The sequence below is a fragment of the Daphnia pulicaria genome, chromosome 1 (assembly GCF_021234035.1).
Source record: "Daphnia pulicaria isolate SC F1-1A chromosome 1, SC_F0-13Bv2, whole genome shotgun sequence".
Lineage (NCBI taxonomy): Eukaryota > Metazoa > Arthropoda > Branchiopoda > Diplostraca > Daphniidae > Daphnia > Daphnia pulicaria.
Window position 1 is genome coordinate 28289259 of NC_060913.1, and position 12213 is coordinate 28301471.

Here is a 12213-nt window from a genome sequence, read left to right on the forward strand (position 1 = left end):
CTGCCTATTGTACTTCCAGTTCTTGATTAAATTCCTTTTTATTATTTCTTTGTTCGATTCATCAGCACCTTCTGCGGTACTGCAGTTGTCAATAAGCCAATTTCCACCCAATGACGACTTTCGTCGTTTTCCTAAAATCCTCTTCCGTCTTGATATTTTCGAGAAAGAAAAACGAGATCTCCAATTATTGATAACATTTAATCAATCTTCCTCAATATTTTTGAAAAAAAATATTTGGATAAAAATTTTTCTTTTTCGATTTCTAAAATATATAGTACTAAAGGTTATGTGATAGGACTTTTTTCGGACAACTATAAATTAACTGGTCTAAAATGGGTGATGGCTATTGCTTGAAATACACGGACGACTGTTGTCAATTTCGTGAGAACTATACGACAAAACCCACCCGGGGAAATAATGAAAGCTATTTTGAGGCATCCATTGCGCGGCTATGTTTGAGAGTCAATTCCTCTACAACATGTCCGCATTCAGTAAAACCAAAAATTGGAAGAAAAATAGATTTGTACAATTTAAGAGAGAACCCCCCTCCTTTCACACACAAACCATGGTAATTGTTGGTTTTAGCTAGGCATCTGCTGTTGGAAAGATCCCACTTCCCAAGCCTTAACTTCTTTCAGAAGCCAACACATTTCATCCCACGAACAATTGCAGACTAGCTGTTAAACGTACGTGACAAGCCACAATTCTTAGTAATATCTAAAACGATTTTTACGTCGAAATAAATTTTGTAAAGAACAACAAACGGTTTCTATTTCCACTTGCCAGATGTCCTTGCCAATAAATAGTACTTCCACTTGGCAGGCTCCTGCCGTTCGAACGGGCGGGAACCTTTCATAAATCACTTATACTCTACACACAGAACGATACTCCTTTTTATATGGCTGAATATTTTTGTCCGACATTTTTGCAATTTTTTTGTCCTCTAGTTTGCTTTAAAACTTTTTGGTTATATACGCTATGTATGTTGCATGAAAAAGACAATGTTGGTTTGCTAAACAGAATTTGGAATCAGTTGGTCTGCAAACGTGGTGGCGAGCACACAGCAGAGACTATTGAATCGTATAGCCTACCCAATTAAGTTTTATCGTTATGAATTTTGGTCAAGATTCCATGTCGTCTTATTTGAATCGACGTTGTCTCATGTTTTGGAGGCTTTTTCGATTCAACCACACCTTGACCCAAAACCTGATCATGTTCGGGAGTCTGGGACTACTCTTTTGTTTCTATTATTGTGGGGGACATCAAAAGTTAATAGAATCAGCAAAATGTCGATGCCAAAAAGTAAATGCCGGTGATAATTGGACCATGCATAAGTCTGGTGCTAAGAACCAGCAAAAATTAGATACAAGGAAAACTAGTCCTACTACAACAACAGAAGATTCATCGACATTATCGTTTAAATCAACTTGCAGTGCTGCCGCCGATCGCAGAGGCCCAAACCAAAAAGTCATCGGCTATTCCATGTATGGCAATTTCTCAGATCCAACATTTTACAACTCGTACCTGAAATGGTTTGGCGAAACTCTCCGGACAATCCCAATCAAATATCCAGGTGCGTGATAATTGACAATAATTGAAATAAATAATAACATGAGTCATATCTTGAAGTGCCACTCGTATTCAAAAGGGTGGGTGGTGAGGATTTATCATGAGCTGAAGAGCGACAATGTCGAAAGTTGGCGAGTGCTCAACAACGTCCTCGATTCGGGAACCAAGAACAGTCGTGACCACATTGATCTCTGCAATGCGACCCAAGTCATCAGGAATCGACTGCTGGGAAACATTTTTGAGATGACTTGGCGTTGGGTATTATGTTAAATTATACATTCTGCAAAGTCTTGAAACGCCTGAATTAAGGTTTAATTTAATGTATTCGATTCCGGCCGCAGTTACCTTTATTGGATGACATGGTGGACACGTTTATGTCGAGGGACTCGGACAGTTTGATAATTACTCGTGAACAAGATGCCGTGGCTGAGTGGCTGGCCAGCAACAAAACCTTTCACATTATGAGAGACCATCCGTATCATAACATATTTTTCCTTGGAGGTGGCTACACATTTCATACAATTATCAGACATTTGAACTATTATTTGTTCAATTAAAACTATAGCTCTTTAGCTGTTAATTTTAATATTGATGTGTGTTAACAAACAGCTTCACACTTTCTTGGCTTCACATCATTAGGTCTCTGGGGAACCAAAATCAGCCAAGAACGCGCTGCAATTTTGTCTACGGCAGAAAAGATGTTCCACAGAAATCACTTGCACAAAAAAGGATACGACCAAGAATTGCTGATTAATTACTTTCAACCGATGGCTGTCAAAAGCATGGTAGATTTTAATGTTCACCGTTCACCTTTATGAGCTTGTTAATACTAGGCTATACTTCATACGTGTTAGGTTGCACACGACAGTTACCACTGTGGAAAATTCCGGGGCAGTCAGCCGTTCCCGAATCCGAGACAAAACGGTTGGTTTGTCGGCTCGTCGCAGTACAAATTGCAAACTATTAATATTTCGTGCCCTGAAAATTGTCAACCGCACAACTTGACCGGGGCATTTAAATTAGCCGATTGGAGATTGTGCTGAGGAATTTTTTTAATATTTTCCGTTTGACAATGTAGTCTATAATAAACAAACAAGATTGACGCGATACGAAACATTTGTTGATACAGTTGATTTCTTTCACGTTTTCACATATGCCTTCTTCAGTTATAAATGACAAAGATGACATAGATTATTACTAAACTATACGGCAACTGTTGATCGGGAACTTATCCCTGAGGTATATTTATATACGAAGGTCCTTAACAATATAGGGTGTGGGGTATAGGGGGTAGGGTAGTAGTGAAATTCAGAGGGTTTAATGTCCATTTAGTATTCCTTTATACGTTTCTTCCCTGAATGACCAATCGTCACCAAATTTTGTACATAATTCTGTCAAAATTTGATACATTGCTGAACGATTTTTTCATTTGTTTTAATTACTGTTTTAAAAATTTAATTTGCGTATTTGTTACCTAGCTGGTTGCCAAATCCTAGTTAGTGAATTCGCTTTGTTTGCTTAACCTTCTAACTGTCAGTGCAGTGAGTGCTCAGCAGTGTAAACAAAAAGAAAAAAAGTTTGAATCTTCCTTAGCAAGACAAGTTTTCATGATATGATATTGATATTTTGATGATATTTGATTTGATTTTTATTGTTCTTGTTCGATTTCGTCTTTATTGTTCTTATTATTTCCTCATTTTGTTTACTGTTTTTAACAAGCGATCCACGATTCAAGTAGACCGAAATCATGGAGGGGCTTTCCAGATCTAAATCCGGAAAAGGCCTAAAAATATAAAAAAAATATAGGCATGTTTGTCTTCCCACGCCGAATTTACCTGCGTTTGCAGAATTACAAAATTCCCACCCGTTTAGGAGTTATTTAGCTCTAAAGTTTGGGTTTTTTTAATTTTGTCAGAAAGTGGGGGGCTTTGACATCCATTTTCGGAAAAGCGGGGGAGCTAGGGAAAAAACTAATTTTTTTAAAAGGTTTATTGCATACTCAACCACCGAAATCCAAAGGGAATTTCCTTTTCGGATTTTATTGGTTGAGATATGACTGATTTAGTGAAAGGATAATTTAGCTGGTTTCCCTCCCTGGCTTGCAGCCATTTTTTCGTACGGTCGGCTGCGCTCCTGGTGGAAGACAGCAGAAGGTATTATACATCGGCCGATAAGAAATCTGGGTTCACTATATATGAAGGCCTGTATAAATGCAATGGGTCTAATGTGAAGGCCAATATATAAGACCTTCTGCTGGCTTCCGCCAGGAGCGCAGCGGACCGTACGAAAAAATGGCTGTAAGCCAGGGAGGGAAACCAGCTAAATTATCCTTTCACTAAATCAGTCATATCTCAACCAATAAAATCCGGAAAGGAAATTCCTTTTGGATTTCGGTGGTTGAGTATGCAATAAACCTTTTAAAAAAATTAGTTTTTTCCCTAGCTCCCCCGCTTTTCCAGAAATGGATGTCAAAGCCCCCCCACTTTCTGACAAAATTCAAAAAACCTAAACTTTAGAGCTAAATAACTCCTAAACGGGTGGGAATTTTGTAATTCTGCAAACGCAGGTAAATCCGGCGTGCGAAGACAAACATGCCTGTATATTTTTTATATTTTTTAGGCCTTTTCCGGATTTAGATCTGGAAAGCCCCTCCATGATTTCGGTCTACTTGAATCATGGATCGCTTGTTAATAAATGATGATCTTGATTTTAATAAATTTTTTGATCAAGTAAAATTTCTATTCCCCTTTTTTTTAACAGTTAGTCATCAACCAAGAAGTTGAGGAACATTTTAAAAATGTTTGATCATACTCATTTTGAAGCTCAGGGTCATCTCTCTTTTCTTCCCTTGTCCTCTCTACGGTCATCAAGATCTTTTGGTGGCCGTGAAGAGTTACCACCGATCTTCCACTTCCATTTACCTCCGAAAGTTTTATAAGTGTAATTTTTCAAAAGTTACAAATTTGAATTTCCTAAATGACTTGATCGAGATTCGAACCCCGAACCATACGAGAGGCAGCTCGGATTGCTAACCATTAGACCAACATTGACATAAGGTTAAAGGGAAAGCGTGGTCCGGTTGGTGTGTACACCAAACAATGTAACGAAAGACGAAGTAAAGCTATGGTAATATCGCTAGTGACGCTACCATCGGTATTGATTTTGGAACCGATCATAAATCACTTAAGTTAATGCCTGAATTAAGATTTTTTCAGCGGTGGTTTAATCTAACTGCTATAAGACCACATCCATTTCTTTATAGTTTATATGTAACTAATAATTTTTCCAATTCTATGTTACTATAGTAATAAATGTTGCTAAAACTTAATCTAAACATGAAATGCGACGTGGGGTGGCGGGGCGAAGCCTCCGCCACACCTAAGTCGCACCACTCATAATATTAACAGATTATTAGTCAATTAGTTATAAAGAATCAATTATGAAAGAGAATAAAGGGAAACAGAATTTTCCAAACGTTATAGTTTTTATTAATCTACCATAACCTTTATTTTCTGTCTCTTTAACGTTTAAAAAAATTACCGAAGGATATTACCGAAGGAATCTTGTAATGGTAACGTTGGTGATTAGCTGTAATAAATCATTTACTTTATTTGAGATGGTGAATCAAAATATTTCTTAATTAAGTAAATTGCTTTTAACAAAAAATAGGCTTGAAGCAAGGTTCATAGGCTTCGCAAGATATGACAAAACAAATAAGTTCGACACTACCGGTGTTCCCTAGGTCAAACTTTGAATTCTTATCTTCCATTTGATCTGCTCTTGTTTGTGTTTTTATTATCATTTTTATTTGTTAAAAATTTATGGACGTCCATTCGCGAATTAGTATTCTATTCGCGAATAGAATACAATTTTTTGAAATGTTCGGCTTAACAAAGCAGACGAAAGCCTTTTTTTCTTTCTCGAAACTCATTTTAGCTGTTTTTGTTTCATTGTCTATTCGTCGTCTGCTACTCTTCCTAACCAAATGTAATCAAGACGTGAAATACAGAAAAAGGAATCTAATTTTTACATTTAATTTCGGGGGGGGGGGGCGTCACTGTTGGACGTCCTTTTGGGGAGGGGTCTGAACGTTTGGACCGTTTTTGGACGTGGGGGAAGAAAGGGGTGCAGGAAGTCCTGTAATGAAAGCATGGTCTACTACCATCACGGCCTACATACTGGCTATATATCCCTCTGTTGCCGAATGGATCCAGCCTTTACCATCCAATTTCTCTGACTCATCATAACCAATGCCGAAAGTAGTAAAATGTTTAACTTTTCAAAGCTTGTTTCCACCGTTTGAAACTTACAATTCAGTCTAGTTACTATTGTTTACTTAGCAAATGGTGCCATCTATGTTTGAAATGTTGAAATGCTGAAAAAAAATTTCAAAATGGCCGACGTTTACTTTTTAAAAAGCAAATAAAAGATAAGAATGTCACATGGGTTCATGTTTAAAGCATAAAAACGATGCGAACCATCGTTAGTTACATTTGCCATAATTTAAATCTCCCAGTTTTAGCTTGGAAATATGATTAATTTGTCATTACTGACCATTTTCATTTTCCACGATTCCTAATGGTTGAAAAAAAAATCCCAATAAAGCTTTTCAGGTCGACCGATGGAGGAGTACCCTATGCTGCTATAAAGACCTCTAAACCTTCGGTTATTTAGTGAACTAAATCCCTCAGGGATAAAGTTATATGCTAGTAGAAAGTCAAATTTAACGAGCTTGATATATTTTTCTTACAGAAACGGACGATTTCACTACGTAGTTCTTGCGTACCTATTCGCTTACTATTGAATCCAAAACGTAACTATGTTTTCTTTAAAGTGACTTGATTCAATTCTATTTTCCCCCGTAACGACGCTCACCAAAATCACCCGGGTTTACCCTGTACTGCCTACGGCTGAATACAACCCTCTTTTGCCCTAAGGGGCAAAATACGAAAAGGGTGATTTTGGTGAGCGTCGTCTACAAATTCATCACGAATTAAGCACCGCCCATCAAAAATGGCTGAGATCCCGTTTTGATATGGGAGGCACTTATTTGAACTTTGAATTAGAAATACAAAAAGTTTTATTTTTTAAATATTTAAAAAATACCACGAGAATCAGCGTAAAAAACTGATTCTAACCAGGTAGGTTTAAAACAAATCGAAATTTCCTGCAACGACCCTATTACATCAGCTTCATTTAAATATTGGTCTTTGCCACGCCAACAGCTGACAGTCTACCTACCAAAAATGTGAAACAAGTCTATGCAGATGCATATATTACATGGTTGGTGGCTTGGCTTTGTATAAAGACCTATACCTATACATGTTTTTTTTTGTAAATCGTAAATGGACACTTAATAGAAAACATTGATTTGTATAAAGAATCTATATACACGTTTTTTTTTATTTCAATCTGATTAAAACAAGTGCATGACTAGTTGAGGTTTCATGCAAATGGTCCGCGTTTGAGTTTAATAAATCAGTTTGAGGATTTGCGCTAATGCGTGCGCGTGCTGATCAAAATAGAACGATAGCTGATAGCCTATATAATTCACTAAAAAGAAAACCTAAACGAGTGGGATGTAGGCCTGTACATACATTCAAATCGTTCATATACCTCGTAGTTGGGGCAAGTTGGCAGACTTTTTTTTGCAGTTTTTCTCAATTTGACAATTTCTTGTAAATGAACATTGTAAACAAATACGATAAATTCATAGAGAATTGAAATCTGAATTTGATTTATTTATTTAATTTGCAAAACATGTGGTCAAAAAAAAACAAATAAATTCACAAAAAGTGACCCTGCCAACTAGCCCCCCTCTCCCCCTATACAATGTACATAAAATAGAAATATCAAAGAACGCACTTTTTATTATCACGAGTAGGCCCATATACGAAACAAAGAGCACATACCTGTAGGACACAGGTATAACATAATTCATATTAAAGCTCAAAGTTCTTTGACTAGCGCAGAATTCCGATCTTCGAGGCCTGTTCAAGGCATTTAAAAAAGGGGGCTGGAAGCGGATGCCGCTGCGGGCAACACAATTTGTAACTTAGTAGTTGAAAACGAGTATAGAAAAAAAGTGCAATGTTTCAAAAAAGTCTCATATATGTGACTGACTTCAAACGATGATGTCCCACCTAAACACAACGTTTTCACCACCCAAATGTTTTACTTTGATATTACTTATCTGGTATTTGATTGTATTGTGTTATTGCCTGTACAAGAGAGAATTAGTGGTGGAAACTGACCAACTAGAAATAGTCGAGAACCGAGAATTTCTCCAAAAAAACGTAACGAAAACCATTTTACTGTGGAACGGCGTCAGGAGGAAGGAAGTTCGAATTTTTGGAACAGGTAACCAAATTTTCGCAAAACAAAATTGTCCAGTCAATCGCTGTGAGATCGTCAACAATCGCACAGAACGTCCGATCGAAAGTTACGACGCCATCATCGTCATCTTTCACGACGAATTAATTACTCCCTATGAACTCCAAATGCCGGAATTTCCAAACGGACGCAACCCCAATCAGCGCCTCGTCTTTTTGACCCAGGAGCCTCCAACGAGTTTGAAACGTTATTACAACACGAGTCAGATAACTAATTTTTTCAACTGGACCATGACGTACAGAATGGACTATGACATTCCTTTTCTCTACGGTCGAGTCTTGCCAAAAGAGACGGCGCTCGAACTACAGAAGAAATTACACATTACAGAGAAATGGCTAAAAAAATCAGTAAACCTCTGCAAGAATCGCAATTGCGCAATAAAACGAAAACAATCGCTTGGATGGTCTCCCATTGCAAGACTCACGGTCAACGTGAAAAATACGTGGAGGAACTCCGCAAATATATGGACGTCGACATTTACGGTTCATGTGGCAACGCCAAATTTTTCTGTCAACGCCACGGAACGTATTTTTCGGAGCCGCAATGCAATAAAGTGATTGAATCCACCTATAAGTTCAATCTCTCATTTGAGAACTCCTTCTGCAAAGATTACGTCACTGAAATTTTTTTTTAAATCTTGAATCTTTACATTATACCGATTGTTTATGGAGGGGCCGACTACACCCAGCACGCGCCACCCCATTCCTACATCGACGCCCTAAAATACAAACCGAAAGAGTTGGCCGCTTATCTGAAAATACTCGACGCCGACAACGCCCTATACAACGAATATTTCTGGTGGAAGGATCACTATCGAGTTGAGTTCATCTCGGAGTACACATCACGTCACGGTTTCTGTGGTCTCTGTCAAAAGTTACATGATATTCAAACTCAATTTAAATCCTTTGCTGATCAAAGAGTGATCTCTGATTTGGGTGATGACAGCAAATGTCAACCCATTGATCCTAATTTGGTAGCATAAATTTATGAATTATAATACGATATACCACACACTTTTATAGCATGATATTAATCCCTGTTTTTTATGCATGATTACACCATTTGCTAAATTATTATGTTACACAGGAATAATTATGAAAATTGCACGTTTGAATAAAAATGTTAAAGAATGTTTAACTCGCCAACATAAATAGAGACATAGAGTGATGCTGAGAAGAAAACATGACTGAAAGTGAAAAGGATGTGTGGGTGGTACACGATTCTCAGCAATAAGAACGACTTGTTACTTTGCTATTATATTAGCTACCTACAGTACCTACCTAAAGTTTGGGAACGCGCGAGAGAACCTTATGGAAAAAGGCTTTTTTCTCGGCGTTCCCAAAAATCCAATTTTCGTCGGATTGCGACGAATTTTTTTTGTCGTAGCCATTATGAGTAGCATTACGCTGATTTTTTTAAAGATTTTTCGTATCAAGGGCAGGGTCACTTTTAACTCGAGCCCTAAGTTTGGGAACGCTCCGTAGAGCCATATGCAAATTAGGGTACTTTAAGGGGGGATAACTACATAACGGGTAAAGTTAGGAAAATGCGAAAAACTCTGAAATGAAGAGCTTTGCAAGCTTAACAGAAGTCTACATTTTCAAAATTTTCGCGTCATATTGAATGTAGTCAATTGTAAATTGAAAACAGTTTGAATTTTTTTGGCCCGTTCTAGTCCCTTTCTTCCCCCCCCCCATTTCCATTCCGCGCTCCTTTTTCTCTGTTAAACAGAGAAAACACGCGCTTATGAGGGGGCGACAACCCGACGTGGGTGGGAATGTAGTCAATTGTAAATTGAAAACAGTTTTTATTTTATTGCCCGTTTTTGTCCCTATCTCCCCCCCCCATTCCCACCCACGCCGGGTTGTCGCCCCCTCATAAGGCATGGCCTTAGGATATAGCAGACAAAGGATTCCTCCCCGCCATATCCTAAGGCCATGCTGCGAGTAGGGACAGGCCATGCGGTATATTTTTAGGGTGATCCAATATTTATGAACGATGAATTTAAATACAGAACCTTCACACTTTTTTAAAATTAAAAATCAGAAAGATGAAGAATATTTCTTTATCTTTCTGCAAAAAAAAAATAAACCTCGTACGACCAATCTAAGTATTAAAAAAAAATCTCGCGCGAGACACCGTTAGGCCAATAACGACGATGCACCTCCCAAGCAAACCTATTTCACCCCAAAAAGTTTGTTGTTCCTTGTGTAGTATTTGATGATTTTGTGCTATTTTCTGTACAAGAGAGAAATGGTGAGGGAAACGGACCAACATGAAAGTGTCGAGAACACTGGATTTATTCAGAAAAACGTGACGAAAACCATTTTAGTGTGGAACGGCGTCAAAAAGAAGGAAGTTCGAGTTTTGGGACAAGGTGACCAAGTTTTTGTCAACCAAAGTTGCCCCGTCAATCACTGCGAGATCGTCACCGACACGTGTCGAACGTCCGATCGAAAGTTACGACGCCATCATCGTCGTCTTTCACGACGAATTAATTACTCCCTATGAACTGAAAATGCCAGAATTCCCAAACGGACGCAACCCAAATCAACGCCTCATCTTTCTGACCTAGGAGCCTCCGACGAGTTTGAAACGTTATTACAACACGAGTCAATTAACTAATTTTTCAACTGGACCATGACGTACGGAATGGACTCCGACATTCCATTTCTCTACGGTCGGGTCTTTCCAAAAGAGACGGCGCCTCGAACTCCAAATGAAATTGCACATTAGGCCTACAGAGAAATTTATAAAAACATCAGTAATTTAATGCTGAAACCGGAATTGCGCAACAAACGCATTTATGAATTATAATACATATCACGCACATTTATGGCATTATATTAATCCCTGTTTTTTTTAAATACATGATTATACATGTTACATTATTGTGTTACACAGGAATAATTATGAAAATTGCACGTTTGAATAAAAAAATTTAAAAATGTTTAACTCGCCAACCAGCATAAATAGAGTGCTGAGAAGAAAAACATCTGTGAGAAAAATGGGGTTTGCTAAGTTGCAAACATTTTGTGGTTTGGAGATTTTTCCAAACATATGTTTAGGTATAGCAAACAAAATGTTTAGGTATAGGTAAATATTTGATAGGCTTAGCAGTTTAGCTATATGCAACATTTTCGTTTAGAGGTATGCACAATGTATCTGGCGGCACCGAAAAAGGGTGCTTTTCTTTCCCTTTCTTTTACTTCCGTCGGTAAAAACAAAGAAAATGAAATCTACCACTCTTTTGGTCACCTCAACCTCCCATCATATCATAAGCGCATTTAATCCTTTTTTTTCTTTAATCTTCCACCCACATTTCTCTTAGGGGAGAACGGGGCAATTAAAGTAGTGGGTAACTTGGCACCCAGCGTTTTTCGTCCTCTTTCAACCGAGGGATTGCATTTTAAAAATTACCAGTTATAGTTTTTAATAATGCGCATCTTTTAATGCGCACATTTTTTCCTCCTTTTTTAAGCCTAGTGGGGATAAAAAATATAAAGAAATACAGAAGTGGGGGCTCAAAAACAAAAAAAGCGACAACTAGTACAACTTTCCCCTACTAGTGGGTGAAATGAACGCGTTTCAAATTTCCATTATTAAATAACCAAACATGTTTCGATAGCGCTATGTCGCTCTAATAATGTCGTTATAATAATCGATAATAATAATTCTATTTAGACATATTCGTTTTCTTTCATTGAAATGTATGTAGAGATTCGCCCAGGAAACAATTCAGCAAGCGAAAAGCAACAGGCCCAAAATCATTCTCTACTGGAACAAGTATCATTCTGACATGGGATTCTGCGTCGGACAGGAACCTTTCATCAAAGCTGGCTGAAAAGTCAATAACTGCATCGCAACTAGCGACCGCAGTTTACTGAAGCGACGGAGTCATCATTCACGCCGGGGATTATTCCGAAAACGATTTGCCGACTTACCGCTCACCTCATAAGCGATTCATTTTCTTCAACATCGGAACTCTTCCCGGACTGCGCCATCTGCCGTGCTTTTCTCGGCGACACTTTTACAACTATGGACAATGACGTACCGGCGGGATTCAGACATTTACGACGCTCGACCGTAGGCTACGGCGCTTTACGGTTCAAAAGGGACTCTGAAATCATGAGCCAAGATGCGCTAAGACGAAACCCAATAACTCTCAAAGTTGATAACAGCAACAGAAACAAGTTGATGGTCTGGTTTAATTCGCAGTGCTCCGACTCACAGCCGACGTGAAGATTATGG

General features: G+C 38.2%; 2 protein-coding genes across 2 annotated transcripts; both read left to right on the forward strand.

The window, feature by feature from the left end:
- The first annotated feature begins 926 nt into the window (after positions 1–926).
- LOC124320326 lies at positions 927–2795 on the forward strand. The gene is made up of 5 exons (XM_046783169.1): positions 927–1573; positions 1649–1827; positions 1911–2070; positions 2209–2354; positions 2424–2795. The coding sequence occupies exons 1-5, from the start codon at positions 1111–1113 to the stop codon at positions 2610–2612; spliced, it is 1137 nt and encodes a 378-aa protein (XP_046639125.1). The 5' UTR covers positions 927–1110; the 3' UTR covers positions 2613–2795.
- A 5498-nt stretch (positions 2796–8293) lies between these two features.
- Positions 8294–8944, forward strand: LOC124321012 (alpha-(1,3)-fucosyltransferase C-like). Its single transcript, XM_046783930.1, has 2 exons — positions 8294–8444; positions 8634–8944. The coding sequence occupies exons 1-2, from the start codon at positions 8294–8296 to the stop codon at positions 8942–8944; spliced, it is 462 nt and encodes a 153-aa protein (XP_046639886.1).
- Positions 8945–12213: the final 3269 nt, after the last annotated feature.

Excerpts from the sequence above, each read along its gene's own strand:
- LOC124320326 (XM_046783169.1), top strand. The coding sequence starts at position 1,111 with ATGAATTTTGGTCAAGATTCCATGTCGTCTTATTTGAATCGACGTTGT. Across the intron at positions 1,574-1,648 it reads AATCCCAATCAAATATCCAG|GGTGGGTGGTGAGGATTTAT; the intron begins GTGCGTGATAAT and ends CGTATTCAAAAG. Across the intron at positions 2,071-2,208 it reads TAACATATTTTTCCTTGGAG|GTCTCTGGGGAACCAAAATC; the intron begins GTGGCTACACAT and ends TCACATCATTAG.
- LOC124321012 (XM_046783930.1), top strand. The coding sequence starts at position 8,294 with ATGGCTAAAAAAATCAGTAAACCTCTGCAAGAATCGCAATTGCGCAAT. Across the intron at positions 8,445-8,633 it reads TATGGACGTCGACATTTACG|GGGCCGACTACACCCAGCAC; the intron begins GTTCATGTGGCA and ends TTGTTTATGGAG.